Here is a 23,929-nt window from a genome sequence, read left to right on the forward strand (position 1 = left end):
ACCTCCTGAATCCAACTGATCTGATATGTCCTGCTGAAATCCCACCAGTTGTGCCTCACAAGAAAATTTCTTTCTAAATCCATACTGGCTCCTCATGAACCAATTTTTATCATCACATATCCCTCTGATGTACTTCGATATTAAACTCTCCAGAATTTTACAAACTATACTGGTCAGGCTGATTGGTCTGTAGTTCTCTGGTTTCCTTTTATCACCCTTTCCTTTATAAATTGGTATTATTATAGATTCCTTCCATTCCTTTGGTATTACACTATTATTTATGACATAGTCAAAGAGAAATTTTAAATAAGGCACTATGTACCACCCCATTGTCTTTAATACCTCCCCAGTAATTTGATCACTTCCTGCAGCTTTTCCTTGCTGAAGCAGTTGGATTTCTCTGAAAATATCTTCGTTTGTGAATGAGAAGCTTCTTGTTTCCCTCTGTCTCTCTCCCTCTCTATCTTCTGTTTCGGTTTCCAACTCTTGACAATCATCTACTGAATCTCTAAATTCCCTACTAAATAGGTTTGCTTTCTCAGTATCTGTTAAATAGTGTTCACCCCCTTCTCCCACCATTGTAGGAATTTGGACTCCTTTTCCTTTTTGATTCCTGATATATGAATACAGCTTTTTCCATTTCCCTTTGTGGTCATTACCCACTTGAAGTATGCCATTCATATAATTCTCTTTTGCTTCCTTTTTCACTCTATTCAGTTCCCTCATTAGCTGTTTTCTAGTTTCCCTACTCTCCCTACCCTCTTTGATTTTCCTGTTTACTATTCTACATTTTCTTTTTAATTTTCTTATTTCCCTTGTATAATAAACAGGGTCTGAGGTCATTTTACCCTTCTTAACAGATACAAATCTCTTCTCTCCTTCCCAAATAATTCCTTTAAATTTAGCCCAAAGTGTATCCACGTTACTCCCTTCACTTATCCAACAACTGAATTGTGATTTAAGGTAAGTCCCAAATTTATCAACTTTAGTTTTTCTGTACAATTTCTTGTCTTGTGTAACCCTCTTATTAAGCCTTTTTGGTACGAGTCCTACATCCATTATTACAGCCTTATGGTCTCCTATTCCTTCAATTACCTCAGTTTTATCAACAATTTCCCATGGTTTAACCAAGAATACATCTAGTAAGTTATTGAGACGAGTCGGTTCTTGTACTACTTGTGTAAATCCTCCCTCCCAAATTAACTTATTTGTCAGTTTCTGTTCATGGGCTTCACTTGCAGCTCCTTTCCATTCAACTTCAGGCAAATTTAGATCTCCCCCAATTATTACCATATCATTATTGTTTTTATGAGTATAATCTATTATTTTTTCAAAGATTTCCATGTCTCTTTCCTCTCTTCCAGGCCTGTATGTTCCTATAATTCCCACCTCCTTCATATTATCACAAACTAATTTTATCCCTAATATTTCATCCCTTTCATCGGTAAACCATTCATGTGAACAGTAAGTTACCTTCACCAGAATAAACACCCCCCCTCCCTTTTTATCTCCTCGGTCTCTACGATAGACTGTGTACCCTTCTGGAAATACTTCTCTATTACCCACCCCTTCTTTCAACCACGATTCCACTCCTATCACCACATCAGTCTCATAAGATTCCATCAATGTACCGAATTTTAATTGTTTATTTACTACACTTTGACAGTTTACCAAGAGCAGTCTCAGACCCCCTTCCTCCCTAAAACTTGACTGTTGCAATTGGGTAACTTGAAATTCCTTACTATCCTGAGTTTCTTTTTCTAGTTGACTGAGCCAGCTTGAAGTACAGCTGGCTCTTTCTACTAGTTTTCCTGGTCAGTATTATAACTCAAGGGAGTTGCCTGTTTTACAGTACATATCTTAAGATTAATAAAATCTAGAACAATATTTGCTATCTTTCGTTTACCTGAATTGTTTAGATGGAGGCCATGTTTTGTATAACAGTATCTCTCAAAACTGCTGCATTCAATAACCTGAGTATTCCGAAAATGTTTACAAATTTTAACAATATCTGTATTGACCTTGTCCACTTCAATATTCACACACGAGTCTCTACTCAAATCATGCCTGTGGGGCACGTTCACTACAAAAACGTTAGTGTGGGTCAGCTTCCCTAGTGTATGTTTAAGTTGTGATCTTACATTCTTGGCGTCGTCGCGAGCTACGTCGTTCGTCCCACCGATGATAAGCACTGCATCGCCGCTCCCGAAGTTCCTAGTTGCTGCTTCTACATTTTCCACAACACTGCTGATAGAAGCTCCTGGATATATTTCTCCGGTTGCTGCTATATTCTCGTCTTTAATCACTCCCGCAATTCCCCTTCCTTGGCTATCACCAAACACAGCTACCTTCGCTGATTTAGGCCTAACTGGGTCTTGAATCTGAATTCTAGGCCTAAATTTTAAACTCGGCACGGCAACGGATCGCGATGATTTGGTTTCACGCGCGCGATCACTTTCTTCCAGGATTAAATTATTTAGGGCAGAAAACCTATTTCTAATGTTTATTTCCGGAAATTCAGTTGTAGATTTCTTCTTAGCCGGCCATCCACGAACTACGTGACACCACGTGCTCGAGTTTGTTACTTGTACCGGTATATCACTCGAAGAATGGTCAGTCCCAAATTCTAGCGATCACAGTCTTTCTTTTAATTCTTGATTTTCAACTTTAAGAGTCTCATTGTCCTTTTTTAGAATGTTTATAATTTCTAACGCACTTTTATATTCCTCATCGACTGTTTTCGGTGCTTCGTCAACGCCGTCCCCAACAACAACATTCCGAACACACTGCTCACAAAACCAGTCAACATTTTCATTAGTTTTTACGTCTCTAGGGCAATTTCCGCACTTATAATGCCACCATCGATCACATGAATCACACAACATACCATTTTTCACTAATTTTCGACATTTTCCGCACTTTTCGTCACATTTTACGGTTAATTTACTCGGAGAATAAAACACTACGTCGTCATTACCGGGCGCCATTTTGAAAAAAAATAAATAAAATAATGGCGGAACGTCGTGTTCTCCGATGAGTCACGCTTCTGTTCTGTCAGTGATAGTCACCGCAGACGAGTGTGGCGTCGGCGTGGAGAAAGGTCAAATCCGGCAGTAACTGTGGAGCGCCCTAACGCTAGACATCGCGGCATCATGGTTTGGGGCGCTATTGCGTATGATTCCACGTCACCTCTAGTGCGTATTCAAGGCACGTTAAATGCCCACCGCTACGTGCAGCATGTGCTGCGGCCGGTGGCACTCCCGTACCTTCAGGAGCTGCCCAATGCTCTGTTTCAGCAGGATAATGCCAGCAGGATAATGCCCGCCCACACACTGTTCGCATCTCCCAACAGGCTCTACGAGGTGTACAGATGCTTCCGTGGCCAGCGTACTCTCCGGATCTCTCACCAATCGAACACGTGTGGGATCTCATTGGACGCCGTTTGCAAACTCTGCCCCAGCCTCGTACGGACGACCAACTGTGGCAAATGGTTGACAGAGAATGGAGAACCATCCCTCAGGACACCATCCGCACTCTTATTGACTCTGTACCTCGACGTGTTTCTGCGTGCATCGCCGCTCGCGGTGGTCCTACATCCTACTGAGTCGTTGCCGTGCGCATTGTGTAACCTGCATATCGGTTTGAAATAAACATCAGTTATTCGTCCGTGCCGTCTCTGTTTTTTCCCCAACTTTCATCCCTTTCGAACCACTCCTCCTTGGTGTTGCATTGTCACTGTCAGTCAGTGTACTTTCCCACTATTTTCAATACAAAAATAGTCATCAGTCCATTTTTCTTTAAAAACATGGCACTCACTGTCCACTTTTCTATGTTCAGACAGCAACATTTTCGTTAACAAATAAACGATTAAAATGTCTTTAACTATCGCAATTCGTAGGAACGTTCGTTCACGGTACAGTAGTAAACTACAATGAACCTCCCAAAGCACTTTCCGGCTGTAAACCAGCCATTTCCTGCGGATGTCCCAAGATAACCGTACCTATATAATCCCCCGTTGAATGCAGCCGGTCTTTCACTCTCCGGGGAAGTCTGCTGCTGTAATTCCACAAAATGATTGGAGAAAGTCTAATCCTTACCTGCTTTCAGGTGGGAATAATTATGCCCTTAGAACTTTCCTACAGTCCAGTAAAAGAAACATCACATCAAGAAGAAAACTACAAATACACCCTTTGTCAGAAAAGTTCTGGGACAAGTGTTGTATTTCTGAGGTTACAATGTGAACAAAGGAACAAAAGTTGGTTTTACGTTACCTGGTATGTGTATGTTCTGAGATGGCCTTTGCCATGTTTCCACGCACATGCACTAGGTGGCAGGGCTATGCTTAGCAACACTCTGTTTGGTTTAGTGGTGGTGACACAATGGAAGCTGATTGTGAACAAAGAGTGAACATTAAGTTTTGTGTTAAGCTCGGTAAAACCCCTGGTGAAACGTGGACAATGATTACACAAGGATATGGAGGCGATGCACTATCATGAAGTTGTATGTTTGAGTGGCACAAAACGTTTCGGGAAGACAGAGATTCAGTGCAAGACGATCCCAGAACTGGCTGCCGGTCTACAGCACATTCTGATGCAAATGTGGAGCGTGTAAGGCAGTTATTGCACGAAGCCTATCATGTAACTGTGCGTGTGATACCAGAAGAGCTTAATTTAAATCGTGACATGTCATAAGATTTTATGCGTCGATTTAGGGAAACGGAAACTGAATGCAAAACTCGTCCCGCACACCTTAATAGACGACCAGAAAGAGAAAAGACAATGAATTTCTGCAGAACTGCTGGATAGAGCCAGATGTGATCCTACATTTCCAACAAAGCTGAGGATGAAAGTTGGTGTTACCAATATGACCCCCACACAAAGTGTCAAAGTGCAGAATGGCGCAGTCCTGGATCACCAGCCTCTAATAAAGCCAAACATCAACCTTCGAGAACAAAGACAATGTTGGTCACATTTTTTGACATTAAAGAGTTAGTTCATCATGAGTACGTTCCACCAGGTGAAACAGTGAACGAGTCTTTACATTGAAGTCATGAAACGCTTGCGACAAGCAATTCGACGTTGCCGCCCTGATTTGTGGCAGTCGCAGGACTGGTTCTTACTGCATGACAATGCAAGATCTCACACTGCTTTATCTGTTACCGAGTATCTGGCCAGACATTCTGTCACTGTCGTCCCACATCCATCATGTTCGCTCGACCTCTCGCCTTATGATTATTTCTTGTTTCCGCGAGTGAAACTGTGACTGAAAGAAAAGCTTCATGAATATATTGCAGACATCCACTGGGCTGTGACACTTGAGCTTACAAGCATTTCAGTTGACAACTTCCCTGTTTGCTTCCAAGACCTCCAGAAACACTGGCAATTGTGTACAGATAGCCAAGGGGTACTTCGACAGAAGCCAAAATCATTACTTGGTAAGTGCAACTGTTCTATTTTTTACAACCTCAGTCCTGAAACTTTTCTGACATAGGTTGTAATTCAGAGATGTTTCTTATGGTTTTATCTACCTTCTCCGTAAATTACAACAAAGTTCTTATTAACTAGGTTTTCGATATCTATGAAAAATACAAGCAGAAACTTAAGCACATTAGAAAAACCCGGCCAGGGGCCACAAAAACTGCCTTCGCATGAACACATGTACAGGGTGAATAGCTAACGCAAGCACCTAGCATGATCATATGACCAAGCAGTGTGCCTATAAGAGTAATGTTTGCAATTCTATGTAAATTCACTGCATCATAACATGAACATAGATCATTCCTGAGTCAATAAATATAACACACTCATATACTCACACATAGCTGCCAGCAGTTTCTTTAATTGATCTATGCAATCAGCAATCAATTTCAGTGCTATACAAAGTACTGCAAGCATTGTAAATGAAAAAAAAAAAAAAAAATAGCTTCATGATCTCTTATACCATCTGTAACTTCAGTTTCTCTTAAGATCTCATTTGGTTTTATCAGCACCACATCTAGAATATTTTTCCTTCTAGTTGGTTCCATCACTTTCCGATTCAGCTGCCCATCCCAGATAACATTTTGTAAATTGACATCACCTGCAATAATAATGTTCCTTTCAGTGTTTCCCCACAGAGCTGATTATCTTTTCAAATAATTCTGGGTCAACACCAGTGCCACCCTTTTCTGATCTGTACTCCTCCAAAACATCAAATTGCCTATTATCTTTAGAGATGAGCCTTATGTTCCTAGAATTTCAAGTTTCTCAACTTTTCCTAGCTTGCAAATTCCACCATCATTATAAATACTCCTCTTCGTACCATTCTCATCTTATTTCAAAAACAAATCCCCAGTTCCATGAGAAAATGTCTACATCCATAACATCACTCCTATTACAATATCCATGTAATACCAGGTAATGCTATTCCTCAATATGATGCTTGTGATCAATGTAGTTCAGCACTCGGTATTATGAATCAAATGGAATGTGCGAATATCATTCAGTCAAGTGAGGTACCCCATGCGCATAACCAGTCGAGACTCTGACATAGGCAAAATAACCACTATGCTACTGATAAAGACCCTTTCTTTGTAATTATGGAAGGACTAAAAATAGCTGTAGGTAATCTGCATCCATATGACGCAGCAGTGTGCCTATAACAGTAATGTTTGCAATTCTATGTAAATTCACTGCATCGTAACATGAACATAAATCATTCCTGAACTCATTAAGCATTTATTCCTCAATATATACCATACAGTCATATATACATTTTTAAATTTTTTTTTTGCTAGTGGTTTAACATCACTCTAAAACATTGAAGGTTTCTGACAATGGAAGAATTCGAAGAACGTATTTCTTCCAAAGAAAACATCATAAACATTTCACAAACAGGATGTGACAGATTATGTGTGGGAACTGTATCAGGTACAATAACTAATCACCTGCTAGAATTGCCAATGTTTAGAGACAGACATTTTGATCTCAAGCAGTGATATTCATTAAAGATGTAGACATTTCACTCAGTGAAAAATATCCTTTGCAAGAAGCACAATGTGAAGTCCCTATCATGAACAGTAAACACTTTACAAGGAAACCACTGTCTGGGGGATGCCCCTGTCCAATACCAGTCTGCTTAGTCACTTTCTGAGCACAGGACCTACCATTATAGGTTTACATTCTCAGTCAGCATGTGCAGCAGCGTTCAGCCTTACGTTCTCTCTGTATTACAGGTTCAACTATTGTACATCACAATGCCGTAGTAATAAACGTTACAGTCCCTGTAGTGGGCTTATTCGTGATATGACAAGAGTATTTTCACATCTAATGATGGAGTTAAAAATTCTTCAGTGGAATGCCCAGTCTGCTAGAGCGAATAAAGAATCCTTACAATGGGTACCGTACTACAAACTCAAGCAAAACACCTTGGCAAAAAGTAGAAGCTGATAATAGATGCCATGATTATAAGATCGTGCACTAAAACTGCAGTCCCTGTCTGCATTCAATGTCAAGAACCTCATCTTTGCACCAACAGGGAATGTCCAGAATATAAAAATGTGGGCCGAAATTAAACATCTAATGGCTCACAATAATATATCCCACGAAAGTGCACTCAGTTTATTATATAACCAATGGTATGAGATGGTAGTAAATATGCCTCTATATAACTGGCAATGCCAAAAAGAATTCCTTCTCTTCTCAGCACATCATGTAACAACCCCAGCACCCCCACCAACTGCTGTACAAACAGATGAGGCATCTGTTGGAACAGTTACCCGTATCAACATCCACCAGCCATTCAGGTACAAAAAACATAGCAACAATAAAATCTCCAACCTCTCCAGCCACAAAATTCAAGTATTAGGTACCCATCAGCCCAATCTCCCAATCAGTACGAGTCACCAAGGCCTACCGCAAATCCACTCCCTCAACCTCAATTTCCTCCAGTCACAGAATGATTATTTATTCCTAAAATATATACCATACAGTCATTTTTTTTTGCTAGTGGTTTAACATCACACCTAAACATTGAAGGTTTTTGGCAATGGAAGAATTGGAAAGGGCTAGAATTGGGAAGGTAGTGGCCATCGCCTTAATTAAAGAACAGCCCCAGCATTTGCCTGATGTGGGTAAACGGGAAACTACGGAAAACCACCTTCAGGGTAGTCTATGGTGTGATTCGAGCCCATCATCTCCCAAATGCAACACAGTCCTACATCTCATAATCCATATCCTCAACAACATAAAAGGATGATAAATAGACCTCTTAGAAACAATACAATCGTAAAGAGCTTTCAGTCTGACTGTTATTCATGATATGATTGTGAGTATTTTCACATCTAATGATGGAGTTAAAAATACTTCATTTGAATGCCCAGCCTGCTAGAGCGAATAAAGAATCCTTACAATGGGTACCGTACTACAAACTCAAGCAAAACACCTTAGCAAAAAGTAGAAGCTGATAATAGATGCCATGATTAGGAAATGTCAAGTGAAGGGTTTGAAAGGAATGTGGCATGACAATGAATTTCTTTTGGACAGTTTATTGTTGAGAATTAAAATGCCTAAAGGTTACAAACATTGTTTAAAATAGGGTTTGTTGCCTCTTCCTTTTAATGACAGGTATGAGATGTTCCTATGGCATTAATAAGTATGCAGTTGATGTTATTAAAAAATATTTAGAAGTTAAGAGCACTAATTTTTATAATAGTAAAATTTTGCAAGGAGATAGCTTAATGTTTCTCTGGAAGTTGAAAGATTTTTTGATCTGGGTGATATGAATCATGACAATCAAAATCCCTCAATAGCAAATAATACCGTAGTCTAATGTTCATGTTTGTGGCATTGTTATACAGCTGGATCCAACATATAGTTGTTTATGCAAGCAGTAAGCAGAAATGCTACACCTGGGGACATTATAGCAAATATAATAATTTTGCTACCCTTTTAAAGTTGCACTAACACATCAAAGGTTTTCAGTGATGGAAGGACGGGAGAAGGCTAGGGTTGTAAATGTGGCGGCCATGGCCTTAATTTAAGGTACATCCTGGTGTGAAAACAGGTAACCACAGAAAACCACCTTCAAGGCTGCCGATAGTGGGATTCAACCTCATTATCACCCGAATGGAAGCTCGCAGATGCGCAACCCTAACTGCATGGCCAACTCGCTTGGGAAAATAATAACTGACGTAATCATTCAGGTCCAGTAAGTTCATATATAAAATACAATACCTACTAGACTTGTTTCTTTTCAGATCTTGCCCTAATTTTATGTCACAGTGAGATTTCTGCTTGAATTCAATATGGTAGAAGACACAGCAAAATACTACCATGTGCTTCCTTTACATAAAATGAGTTTATTTCACATACCTTATGAAATTTCTTAAAATTTTTAGCATTATGACTTATGCTTTCTTCTGGAGTTTTAGTCTGACTTGGAGTTTGTGCTGTGACCAGTGGTTTCACAATCACAACAGTTGAATTGCAAGCATCATCATGAACTGCATAATCAGTCGATTTTTCTCTCTGAAAGCAAGAAGTTACACACTTTATCAATGTATGAAGAACCAAATGATGTAAAAGTAAAGTTAGGGAACCATCAGACAATGTTCATTTACAGGCACACATGCTACATGTTCTGGTATGAGAAATTACACCATAGTGTACCCGATGCATTTACTGGACATATTCCACAATAGCGCCTACGGAAGGTAGAGACCAGCCAAGGTAAAGGAATGTGTAGCAGAGTATCGATATGTCAGTATGTTAGAAGGCCATGACTGATTTAAACCTACCGCACTATGAAGGTAATGTGCAACAGAGTAGAATGGACAGAATTTTTTTTTTTAAATAAGAAGGATCGAACGGATTATTAGAAAAACTTACTTAAAAAAACGACTTCATAACGACAAGACGTGCTGAACATTGCTCTGAAGAATTAAGCAAGATTGATAGTTTCTAACAAAAATATTAAGTTGAGACGACGTTAATACTGAAGGAAACAACGTGCTAATCCCTGAAATACTGTAAGGAGGATATAAACCCTGGAAATTCTGAAAATTTCGTCCGGATACTTATACGCTAATCGTCTTGAAGCATAAGGTTGACCGAGACGCGAGAGCTGAAGATTGAACTACAACAGGAAAAAATAATAGCAACGATATCGTAAATAGAGAGGCGATCATTGGAAAATTATACTTCCCAAAAGAAAATAAGCTAACTTTGAATATACGATTAAGACGAGGCAAATAATCTTCTACTGGCCTCAAGGAATAAGAAAATATTTGTGCAGAGGAAGGCTAGCAAAGATACATATAGTTATCAACGATAAATACTAAGATTTCAGAGAACCATGATGAATACATATGTTTCAGAATTGATGTATATTATCTACAGTATTCCTGAGGAAATGATGGCTTGCTAAATCGGCATAGACCGACCTGGAGAGAGATAATACCAATATAATGGTCCGTTATTGGACATTACAAATTTTCCAGCTAACTCATTCTTGGTTGCCTGCGTTTCGCCCTCGTGTGCTAAGTTAGGCTCATCAGTTGGGACTTAGCACACCACCCAAGACGCAAGGCTAGTGCATACCGTGGAGGCCACTGCATAGGCTACTTGAAGTCACCAGCAGTGCCAATGCACTATGAGAGCTATGTCTCATTTCCAAAATTTGATGCCTGCCTGGCCATCAGATAATACAGATGTTGATTCCCAAAGGGAATTTAAAATATTTGTCCCGAATGAGTAAATTTATAATACCAATATAATGGTCCGTTATTGGACATTACAAATTTTCCAGCTAACTCATTCTTGGTTGCCTGCGTTTCGCCCTCGTGTGCTAAGTTAGGCTCATCAGTTGGGACTTAGCACACCACCCAAGACGCAAGGCTAGTGCATACCGTGGAGGCCACTGCATAGGCTACTTGAAGTCACCAGCAGTGCCAATGCACTATGAGAGCTATGTCTCATTTCCAAAATTTGATGCCTGCCTGGCCATCAGATAATACAGATGTTGATTCCCAAAGGGAATTTAAAATATTTGTCCCGAATGAGTAAATTTATAATACCAATATAATGGTCCGTTATTGGACATTACAAATTTTCCAGCTAACCTACAACCTAGATCTCTTCGTAACGTTTCCTTCCTTCTGTCATGATATTTATCATATAACTTAATTTTCCTTCTTGTTCTTTCCCGTTCTGCTCCTGTATTTACTGTAAATGTATTTTTCTTTGTTAATAACGTTGTTTATGTAAATATGTATTATATATGATTGTACAGTTTTTATTGTGTATATTCGTGTCCTTTGTAAGTATTTATATATCTTTCATTTTAGATTCATATCTGTTGTACATAGCTCAGATCGTTGTAATTCGGCGTTATGCTGTTGCTGATCCTGAATAAATAAATAAATAAAATAAAAAACTCATTCTTGGTTGCCTGCGTTTCGCCCTCGTGTGCTAAGTTAGGCTCATCAGTTGGGACTTAGCACACCACCCAAGATGCAAGGCTAGAGCATACCGTGGAGGCCACTGCATAGGCTACTTGAAGTCACCAGCAGTGCCAATGCACTATGAGAGCTATGTCTCATTTCCAAAATTTGATGCCTGCCTGGCCATCAGATAATTTTGGAAATGAGACATAGCTCTCATAGTGCATTGGCACTGCTGGTGACTTCAAGTAGCCTATGCAGTGGCCTCCACGGTATGCACTAGCCTTGCGTCTTGGGTGGTGTGCTAAGTCCCAACTGATGAGCCTAACTTAGCACACGAGGGCGAAACGCAGGCAACCAAGAATGAGTTAGCTGGAAAATTTGTAATGTCCAATAACGGACCATTATATTGGTATTATAAATTTACTCATTCGGGACAAATATTTTAAATTCCCTTTGGGAATCAACATCTGTATTATCTGGAGAGAGATGTCGTCCTGGCAATTAAAACCACCCGACCCGAGAGGAGGACGTCACTCAACCTGAGCTACCAGAGATGAGGATCCGTCCAGTTGTCGATCCATGGCCTGTGACCAAACCGAGTAGCAGTTGAAGAAGAGCAACTAAGGCCCGAGATATTGAATGTCGAGCTAAGTAATAGTAATAAGTAGTATAATTTCTTATGTACAGTATTACCAGTATGTGCAATAGAACTGAATAGCCTAAGCGTGAAATAATTAAGTGTGCAATTAATATTAGGAAGTGCAGTGTGAAATATCTAAGATGATATTAACATATATTAAGTCAGTGTGAACTTAAGATGATATCTCGTGGCATAATGGTTACGTATTTATTATATTATCTTAACCAGAGGAGTGAGAATACGATTTTTTAAAGTGACATACTGTAACAGGTGTTTGCTTAGAATCCCAGTTAGCTAAAAAGATCTATGAATGATATAGTACCATCCGAACCCAGATTACGTCAAAGAGGGACGCATATTTTGAATTGTTTAATTTAGGTTACCATACTCTTTGCTGAATGATTATATTGGAAGAGTAGATACCGTATTTGGGGTTATGTGTGGAATTATACGATAAATCGTGTTGTAAGAAATGAATTCTGCGCTGAAAGAATGTCATGTCTCGTTATATTTAATGATTATTGGAGGTTAAACGCGTTAATTGCAGATGCTGAATAAGTTAAATATAAGTTGAAATGAAGGTTATAGATGAAATAATGGAAGTGTATGTGATGTTTTAAGTGAAATATTGCACAGATTAATAGGAAATGAGACATATATGATATAAATAATATGCGGTATATGGGCAAGAATAAGGCAACTACGGAAAGGAAATATGCCCCAGGGAAGAACTATAGCAAGCTATGGTTAGTAAAATTATATATATATTTAGATGAAGTTTGAGAGTGATTTAACAGTAGTAACAACTGGTGATGGGTAGATTTATGCATGATTATGTCGTATTCTGAGTGAATGTTGATTGCATGGAAGATGAAACTATTATGTAACCAGTATGATAATATAATATTGAGATATCGTAATGTAGGCACTTGCACACAAGTATATGATAAATGATTATTGGCTGTGTGCACAATGAGCTGAGATACGTTACATAAGAAATTATCTAGCTAGAGTAGGGAAATAATATGAGATTTACATAGGATATCATCGATGTTTTTAATTTGAAATACTATAAAAGTGAATATTAAGCTAGGAGCCGTATTTTAAATGGCAATAGGACCAAGAAACTTAGTACGTCATTCGATTTCTCATTTTCTTCACTTTATTCAGCACCAACAAATTCAGATAATTTTTAATATAATTCAGATCACTGATATTAGAATTCAGGACACTTTTATTGAAATTCAGATCATTCTTACAATAATATGAATACTGTAAGGGTAGCATTTTTGATGATGATGAATATTTAACACCGCAAGTGATAGAATTATTTATTGAAATACTGAATTTTGAATGTGGTCAGAAGATTATGATATATTTGTGTACATAAATGACCAAACTTAAGTTTTGATAGGAAGATGAAACAGAATTTGGATTCATTTTAGGAATACTCAACCCAGAGTGTGGTGATATGCAAATTTAGATTAGAAATAAGCCAGCGCTGACTTAAAATAACTTATTAATAATAATAATGTTATTTTAAGCCAGCGCTGACTTAAAATAACTTATTAATAATAATAATGTTATTTTGTTTTACGTCCCACTAACTACTCTTTTATGGTTTTCGGAGAGGCCGAGGTGCCGGAATTTTGTCCCGCAGGAGTTCTTTTACGTGCCAGTAAATCTACCAACACGAGCCTGACGTATTTGAGCACCTTCAAATACCACCGGACTAAGCCAGGATCGAACCTGCCAAGTTGGGGTCAGAAGGCCAGCGCCTCAATCGTCTGAGCCACTCAGCCCGGCAAAATAACTTATTCAAGAGTTAAAACGCTTGTTTTATTAGGTTAATGACTGAAAGTTCATGAACTTATTTTGAGACTTAACCATTTCTTTCGCGATTCTCAGTAATTTAATAAATATGTTTCTAGATTATGTTTTACATAATTGAATGAGTTCTCATTTGTAGTGATAGATTGAAATTCTATTTAGTGAATAAGGTACTCGATAAGCGGACATGTCTTAGAAAATGTTAATTGAATTATGCGTATGCGGAGTTCAGGATTGAGTGTTGAATTACGGAATTTGAACCACGTAGGGTGTCACTATCTCTTTTTGGACGCACGTTAAATGGAATTATAGAAAAATTAACCATTTTTCTGGAAACATGGATACCCAGAGACATTTATCTGACTAGCTGGGAAAATAACTGTGGTCACCCCGACCCGAAGGGTGCAATAGTATGGGCAAAATGCCTTATAAATAGAATTTGATGTTGCCTAAAATTGAAGGTTCCTTATTAATCACCAAAAGTAATTTTTAAAGGTTCAAGAATAGTACATCCAGGATACAATTTATAGCATTACCAAACATGGAAATATGTAATAGTGAATGTCCCTGAATTTACTAAAGACACAAGACATTAAAAATTAATAATTAATTGAAAGCAATACCTACTTACTCTACGTTTATACAGCAAAATACATGTTCCTTGAGATCACTTTTACCAACATAGGAACATAGGGAACCAAACGCTTACCTACCATATAGAAGCATTTTAAGTGATGATACTGGAGTAACATTACCAATAAAGGGTTAAAAGCACACTTCTGATGATCATATAAAACATCAATTATCCTTAATTAATACTTTTTATGATATGACTGGCAAAAAGGTATTGAAATTGTTCATTGATCATCCAAGAAAATGAACGTAATTAACGCTTTACAAAATTTTTATATATTATTCAAAATACAAACGCCTGAAAAGTGCATGAACGTATATGTATGTGTGTGTGTTGACGCAAGTGTAACAGACTAATATAACTTGAAAACAATCATCTTTAACCCCTGGGTAAATAATGCAAGTATCGAGCTCAAATCATCATCATCATCATCATTATTATTATTATTATTATTATTATTATTATTATTATTATTATTACTTATGATTTTATGTCATGAAACATGTGCTGTATATATATTAATATGGGTTTATTTAATGTAAGAAAACACAATTAATAGTATATAATTTATTATTACCTGTACATATGATGTATAATACACTACAATATTGTGCAACACACTGTAATATCTGGAATAACAAATCTTTGGCACTAGATAGTTGTAGAAAGTTCTTTACATTATAACTAGGTTATTAGACACTCTAGAATTTACGAGAAAACATGTTGTATCATATCCTTCTAGAAGCCTGGCCACGAAACATATATAAGGACGCAGTCTTGATGTTTAAGAAGAGTTGTTTTTATGAGAATTGTGTGGAAGTTGTGCTAGTGAGTGTTTGAAGTATGTGAATTGGTTTTGTTGAGTTGGTAGTTGAAAGCGTTTGCTGCAGTCTCTGCTTATTCTTTTGTAGTAGTGTTTTGTTTCATGATGGCAGTTCATTACTGCGTAAACAGTATGTAGAGGATGTAAATAGAATTTGTGTAATAATTTGTACATAAACTAGTGTATGCAACTGACAGCATTTTGTGTGCGTCTTTGTGAATATATCAACTGGCGACAGTGATGAGGACGTAAGAATAATTTTCGAGTGAATACGAGTGTAAGTGCGAAGTAGAATAAAATGCAAGTGATACTAGAAAATTGTCCAAAAAAGAACTCAAAGACGAACTCGCAAAGAGAAATCTTCGGACGAACGGCAAGAAGAAATCACTGAAGACGCGGTTACGAGAAGATCTCATTGGAATAGGAGAAGATCGCGGAAAGTCTTTTATCGAGGTGGACAAAGATCTGGAGTCATCTTCAGAAGAGGAGGTAAATATTCTGAACATGTATCCTAACTTAATGACCATGATGCAGGCACTCAATGACAAAATCTCAGACATTGTTTCATGAGTTAATTTCAACTTAACAGACCAAATTTTTAAAGTAAATGACAAAATTTCAGATTAAATTTCTCAAGCTAATACAGCTTTAACCGGACAAATATCACAAATGCATACCCAGGTTTACAATGTAGAACAATGCCTAGAATTGAAAATTTCAACCATAGATGACAAAATTTCATTCCAAATTAGCAACGTCACCAATCAATTAACACAGCAGATATTGGACATAAGGTCAAAACTGGGACAGGTTGAGCACATCGACAGTAGGGTAAGCAAGCTGGAAGGGGACATCTCAAACCTCAAGGAGCAGGTGGAAATCCAGGTTTCGGCATAAAAGAACAAGCTGAGGCGAGAATTCCTACCGTCGAGGGAAATTTTGACAGCCTTATCTCTGCCGTTGAGGGAAATCTTGGGAGCCATATTTCTGCTGTTGAAGGAAGGTTAAAAAACCGGTTTTTGTCAATCAAGGCAGATGTGCAGAATATAAGAGAAAGCATCCTTCGCACAGTAGAAGATAGATTGACTCAAACAGGACCTATTGCCACACCTATAATCCCCTCAAACCTAACCGGCAATACAGGAAAACCTAGACCCGAAGGTGATTATAGAAAGCCTTCCGGAATTCCACGGGCGACTGGAAGAGAACCCAACTAGCTTCATCGAAGGTTCAGTCAGTCTACTAGGAGGGACTAATCTACCGGGCGACATCTTCGTTCAACTCATCACAGCACGGTTCAAGGGGCAAGCCGCTACTTGGCGGAATAACTTGAAGGGCTTAAACTGGGCCGACTTCAAGAGAGAATTCCTTGCTAGGTTCAATTCCAAAGGGGTGAAGAGCTCTGTGAAAAAAGGAAGCTACTGACTGAGGCACAACCCACTGGCATGAGAGCTAGTGCGTGATCTTACCAGACATCACAGAGCTACTCCACTATAAGATTTGACCCCTAGTGAAAGTATCAAAACTGAGATCCTTTGATGATCTACGTAGAATCATTGCCCAGATCGAGGAGGAACCCTAGAGCAAAGCTATGGAAGAGACCAGCTCGATTAGGAAGTGCTACCAGTGTGGAAGAACAGTACAAGTGAAGAACAAGTGACTAACCTTGACGTCGGAAAACTAGGTCCGGCACGTTCTGGATTGAGGGGGGATGGGACCGGGAACAGGAATGCGCCTCAAAGACATGGCAGACAGGCAACCCTGATCAAGTAGGATAGGGATTGTTCAGATTGTGAGCAGAACAGGCCAAACTCGCCCAGCTATCATCTTGAGGATAGGCAAAGACAATTTTTCAGCCATACTCAACAGCCTAGAAAGCCATTTATTTGTCAAGGGGACTGTTGCCAGATTACTTCCGCCTATGAAGTCTCACCATCTCGAAAGGGTAGTGGGAGCAGCGGACGGGCTAACCTATGCCATTTAAGGACAGACTAACCTAACCGCTAAATGCATGGACCTGCCTATTGTAATTGATGTTACAGTGATTCAAAACCTAATACCTGATATCATATTACGTCATGACTTTCTGGTGGAATGTCCGGCTCCATGGCTAAATGGTTAGCGTGCTGGCATTTGGTCACAGGGGTCCCGAGTTCAATTCCCGGCAGGGTCGGGAATTTTAACCATAATTGGTTAATTTCGCTGGCACGGGGCCTGGGTGTATGTGTCGTCTTCATCCTCATCACGACGCGCACGTCGCCTGCGGGTGTCAAATCAAAAGACTTGCATCTGGCGAGCCGAACTTGTCCTCGGACATTCCCGGCACTAAAAGCCATATGCCATTTTTTTTTCCTGGTGGAATACAAGGTGATCCTAGGCTATGCAGATCATGAAATCTTTTTGGGAAAGGACAGACGTCTGAGGGTCGTCTGGCATGATGGAAATCTCCAGACTCGGAAGGACACGGAGGTCGACGTAGACCTGGGAGATATCCAGTTAATACATCTTCAACCAAGTAAAGAAGAGGAGCTGAGACGTGCCTTAATGGACTTTCCAGAAGTCATCACCAATAAAATAGGTCGGACTACCATGGTAACACACACAACTGAATGCAGCACTTCCTCACCCATCAAGCAACGTCCATATCCAATCAACCCAGATAAGCGCAACTTCGTCATCCAGAAAATTCAACAGATGGAAGGGCAAGGTCTCATCCAAACGTCTACATCCTGTTGGGCTTCACCTATTGTCCTAGTGAAGAAGAAGAAGAAGAAGGAGAAGAAGAAGAATAATGGGGGGTATCGACTGCGTGTGGACTTCTGCAGGTTGAACGAGAAGATCGTTAGTGACGCCTACCCCATGCCTTACCCGAAAGACTCACTGAAACAAGTAAGTGGGTCTAGGACTACCAGCACGCTGGATCTCAACTCCGGATACTGGCAAGTGGAGGTCGAGGAAAGTTCTAGACCACTGACCGCCTTCATGACACCGAGGGGATTGTACCAGTTTACAGTAATGCCTTTTGGATTGAAGAATGCTCCTGCCACCTTCATGTGAATGATGGATAAGGTATTGTCAGGATATGTTGGAGATTTCTGCCAAGTGTATCTTGACAACATTTTAATTCACAGCAAGAATTTTCAAGAATACCTTGTACATCTGAGCTAAGTGCTGAAGCGACTGAAGATTCATGGACTGACTTGCTAACTGGAGAAGTGCACTTCGCCCAGTCCCGCGTAGAATATCTTGGCCATGTCCTAACATCTGAAGGCTTAGAAAGGCAACCAGAGAAGAATCAAGAAGAATTAACTTATTGTTATTCTTTCAATCGAAGAATCGAGCTACTGAAGAAGCTGAATGCCCGCGGACCAAGCGACAATCACGTCCGTTTCTTGGCTTGTGTGGATGGTATAGCAGCTTTGTACCACACTTTGAAGAGAATGCAATACCACTCACCGATCTATTCCATAACAAACGGCCGTTCCGATAGACCAGCAAGGAAGAGGCAGCATTCCAAGGCATTAAGGCTACGATATGCAATGCCCCCGGTCTAGCCCATCCTGACCCTCAATGCATGCAGACGGACGCCAGCGACTCTGGCTTAGGAGCAGTGTTATTTCAGGAGAGGATTGATAGCGGAAGGGACATCATCAGGTAATGATAATAATCGTATGGCCTCAGCTACCGTGTGCAGACATTTCAATCTGACGCCATCTGGCTGTCTGCTCGTCAATTTCGACGTTCCGTTTTACTCTAGGTCCACTAGATGGCAGACCGAGTAAACCGAAACTCTCTTGGGCGTCTGTGGCTGAGATTTAATGAATTTTGTCGGGTAAACACCGAATGTGTCACCAGAGATCTTTTACATGCCGACATCGTACGACATGGAGTGTCGAATGGACTTTTTTCCGCCCTTCAAAAATCCGACTACCTCTGCCGGGTTTGAACCCGCTATCTTGGGATCCGGAGGCCGACACTCTACCACTGATCCACAAAGGTATGCCAGCAGAAAGCTATCTCCCACCGAACAATGCTACTGCACTGCAGAGAAGGAAGCCTTAGCGATGGTGTGGGCCATGGACAAATTCAGAGGCTACTTGGAGGGAAGGAAGTTCCAGCTCTATACTGATAATGCTGCTGTGAAATGGTTGAACTCGGTCTCTGGCTCAAACTCTAAATTGATACGATGCGCTCTGTTCATCGCAGAATTTTATTTTTTATGTGTGTCATGTCCCAGTATCGATAAACATAGGAGCAGACAGTTTATCTAGGCACCCGATGATGGATCCTGAAGCTAGGGGCACAAATGTCGAGGGGGAGTTCCGATGAAAATACCAGATTGAGCCCAAGGAACCTGTCCTTATGACCATCAAGAAGGAACTCGATCTGAAAGTAATTAAACAATGGCAATAAGAAGATAAGCCCTGTAGGACCATGACGCACTGGATTAGGAAACACACACCAATAGTCGAATCGTCCCGAGGGAATTCAAGATGTGCTACAAGAACTTCCGGGTTGACGGAGGACTCTTTATGTACAGATCGCACTTCTCTGACAAGCCTGTAGTAGTGGTGATTCCTAGACAGCACACGACGGACATTCTCGAGAAGTTCCACGACAGCAATGAAGCCGGACATCCAGGAGGTGAAGAGACATATCAGTCTATCCAACAAAGATTCTTCTGAGTCAACATGCGGAGAGACATCCTGGACTATGTGAAGGGGTGCTACATCTGCGCCTGCACCAAGGCAAGCAACAGGAAGGCAGATTCCAGTCAGCGAAGAAGACAGCTGCAACGCCCTTCGGGAGGTCATAGCCCTGGACATGATGATTCTTTACCCTAGAACAACAAAGGGTTAAACAGGACTCCTAGTAATCGCCGACCACTTCACAAGATGGATTGAGGCCTTTCCGATACCAGAAGCCATGAGGGGACGCATCACCAGTCTTCTACAAGATGAGGTATTAAGCCGCCATGGTTATCCACGGTGCATTCTGTCGGACAACAGGAGTCAGTTCACATCAAGAAAGTGGCAGCAAATGATGACTGAACGGCGTGTGGAGAACTGGACCACCCCTATCTATGATGATGATGATGATGATGATGCTTGTTGTTTTAAGGAGCCTAACATCGAAGGTCATCGGCCCACCCCTATCTATAACCCAAGAGCCAATCCAACAGAAAAACGGAACCAGGAGCTAAAAAGGATGCTTAGGGTCCACCTGATAGACAAAGAACTTTGCCTGTGGGACTGTCAGATACCGCAGTGACTCTATGCCCTGCAACAACGCATCAACCGTGTCACCGGCTATTCCCCAGCAGAGCTGTTCCTTGGTCGACAGCTACACGGCACTGGGAATTGGGAGATTAATCCACCATCTGTAATAATCACATAACCACATTTCAGTTGAGAATTGTAGTATAGATACGGTATATTAGATAGTATCTTGCCTATTATATTCGTGTGTATTTTTGTGCAAACGGCAGGTTTTATTTCTTTTACAGCATAGTAGGATAAAGTAGTACAAATATTAATCTGTCTACGTGTAACTTTGTTGGTAATCTTTGAGTACTGGTAGTTCTTGCAAATATCTAACTTTAGGCCTAATTGGAATTTTCATTTCTATTTGTGCTTAGTAATAACCTATTGTAATTAGGATATGTCTGAACGTAGTTTAAAAATTATTGTAGTGTAGTATGGTAACTTATTAGAAATTAGAGTGCCTATTCAATTATTTTGAGTAGTTTTGCAAATTTCAAACTTTAATAGTGAGTTTCTTTTCTGTTTGTGCTTGGTAATAACCAGCCGTAATTAGAATATGCCTGAACATAGTTTAAAATTATTGTAGTGTATTATAGTATCTTATTAGAAAACTGTGCTTATTCTATTACTGTGAAATATTTGTGTAGTATAGTATCTGTGATATCTGTAGTAACTCTCTTACTAGAATTCTGTTGTAGTAATTAGGATAGACCTAATTGCAGTTAAGAATTGTGTAATTTTTGTGTATTATTCTCTGTTTCCAGTAATTAACAGGAATTTTCATCCTGTTAGGGTGTTGTAGGAATAAAAAATCATACAATTAAGTAGTATTGTAGTGTAGTAGTAGCCTATATTAATTAAATAATTGTCGTGTGATCTTTGTGAACTATCCTAGATAATATTTCTTTCCTTTCATTTTTATTTTGCACAGAATAAGTTATCTTATCTTTCCTTTTCTTTTCATTTTTTAGTAAAGAATGGTTAAGGAGTGCAAGTGTAGGAACTGTGGGTGTGGCCAGGCATTAAGGAGTATGAGGGAGGAGTTGGAGAGCTTGAGGGAGATAATTAGGATTCTCTCAGAGGACAGGAAGGAAACTAGGCCTCCCTCAAACAATGTACAGGATACAGTAGGTGTAAAAGAGGGATGGGAAGGAAAGGGGGGAACTGTAGAAGACAGGTGGTCTAATGTTAAAGGGAACCTGGGACACATTTTCTTATTTTCCACAATTTTTGAGCAATCACAATGAAATTGTTATGGAATATGTAGGACTATTATGGGAATAATATATCTTAATTTCACCTTAATATCCGTATTAGTTTATGAGATATGATGTACTTTATGTTTATGACACTCATGAAACAGGCAACTTTCCAAAAGTTCCCTGCGGGATGGATTTTTACCTGAGAGTTTGAAAACTTGTGAAATGATTCTTCCTTATAACATAAAAAAGTTATAGGATGGGATTTTTGTTTCACCCTATGTTGCTCAATTAACTCCTGTTTCAATTTTTAAATTTTATTTCATGTAATTTTCCACTAATTTTCTGTACATTTTGCCTCATAAAATGAGTATATTGAAGAAGAATGCAAAATCCATCCTACAATTTCTTTGGTAGGTCACATAGAAGCTACACCAACTTTGGTAAATATAGGTTTAGATTTGACCCGCATGGAACACTGCAGGTTATAAAAAAATGGTGTTTTGAGTTAAATGAATTTTAGTTCTAAAACCATTAAAAATTTTCATAATGACCTTTCCAAATCTCTTAAAATTTACCAGCGCTATAACTCCTACCCTCCTGTTTCTTCTTGGATTCCTCCCTAAGTACCTTGAGGATTTTCAGTTCTTTCCTGGCTGTTTTCTTTTGTTGTGTGACTGACCACTGACTGTCAAATTTTCTTCTTTCATCTCTTTGTGTGGAAAGTTTGGTGGATACTGGTGAAAGTTTATAATTCCTTACAGCCATTTTCATTTCTTGTGTTGCACTACATCTCATGTTGTATTCTGCAACTGCATTAGAAACAGCTAGTCCAAGTCTTTTTGAGGACACAAAGGTCTCTTTTGGGCACTGTTTCCATATACATACATGAAGACTTTCATTGGCATTTTGACTAGCCCCTCTACAACATCTAGACAGAAGTTCTGTTGATGGCAGCCTTTGGTATACAGGCACAATTTTCAGCAGCATTGCAGTTGTGAACTGAACTGACATTTTTTTTTGGTGAGTTTTCAGGGTTTGTCCAGTTGCGATACTCTTGTTGTAGAACCACCATGATTCAGGTGCTTGGAGGCATTTCTTATGCTTAGGATCTTCATCTGTGGAGAAGTAATGGTATAGTGTGGCATATATTGCAGATTTCATATTATCTTCTGAGGGAATATTTGCACATATTGCCTGCCTATAACAATTTGTGAGCTTCACATTAGTTGCTTCTTTCAAACTTCCAGGCCCCCTTCCACCAAGTGTAGTTCCTTTTACTTTCCACTCTTTCACCAAATTCCTCAAACCAGTCCCCATCCTTTTTGCAACATGGTGAATGCACTCTTCTTTCTTCAATTGTTCATCTGGTCCATATACTGCTTCATTTGAAAGGCGGAGAAATGTTTTGGCATCCCCATCAGAGAGCACAGTTGTGTAGCGCATGCCACATTCTTCCACTGATCTTTTCCACAAAGTATCAGCTGCAAATACTTCCATTGCTACAGATGATAACTCATAATTCCTGGAGCATTCCCCACATGCTTTATGACCTTCCAGCCATATATTATATTCTGGAGAATCATCACCCAATTTATGAGCAGTTACAATACACATGTGACAACATTTAGATAACACATGGTAATCTATAACTAATCCACTCAGAATGTCAATCACTATGCCAATGCCATAGAGACATGTATGGCCACGCTTGTGCCATGTTCCATCAAACGATACAGTAATGTCAAGCACTTGTTTACCTACATTGGAGGGATCTACTTCCTCATGATTTGATATAATATTCACTAACAATATCCTACAACCTTGCTTGCAATTCACAAAACTGACCGAAACAAACCCAATAGTAAACAAGGAAGTGCATAGGCTGATGTCAGGCTGTCCACTAACTTATTAAATATATGATTACAACTCTCAAACATATTCAAATACTACTAAAAACACATAGAATTTTTTCAAGTCAAACATGTCATTAGAATGGAAATAACTAAGCATGTTCTAAAATATAAAGTTTCATGTTGACTAAATTGTAGGTTCAAGTAGTTCATAACATAGCCAACAGATGGCAGTATATATCCCAATATTCAAAAATAGTGTCA

General features: G+C 39.4%; 1 protein-coding gene and 1 long non-coding RNA gene across 5 annotated transcripts in view; one reads left to right on the forward strand and one right to left on the reverse strand.

Moving 5' to 3' along the window:
- The window catches only part of LOC136886835 (uncharacterized), a 192,303-nt gene that overhangs the window by 59,567 nt on the left and 108,807 nt on the right, over positions 1-23,929 (forward strand). The window lies entirely within an intron of this gene.
- Positions 1-23,929, reverse strand: part of nbs (nibrin) — a 294,050-nt gene that overhangs the window by 20,419 nt on the left and 249,702 nt on the right. For all 4 annotated transcript variants that reach the window (XM_067159644.2, XM_067159652.2, XM_067159661.2 and 1 more), the window contains one exon: positions 9,351-9,506. In XM_067159644.2, coding sequence (XP_067015745.2) covers positions 9,351-9,506 — 156 coding nt within the window. The remainder of the gene's footprint in view (positions 1-9,350; positions 9,507-23,929) is intronic.

This window comes from Anabrus simplex, chromosome 1 (genome assembly GCF_040414725.1).
Source record: "Anabrus simplex isolate iqAnaSimp1 chromosome 1, ASM4041472v1, whole genome shotgun sequence".
Classification (NCBI taxonomy): domain Eukaryota; kingdom Metazoa; phylum Arthropoda; class Insecta; order Orthoptera; family Tettigoniidae; genus Anabrus; species Anabrus simplex.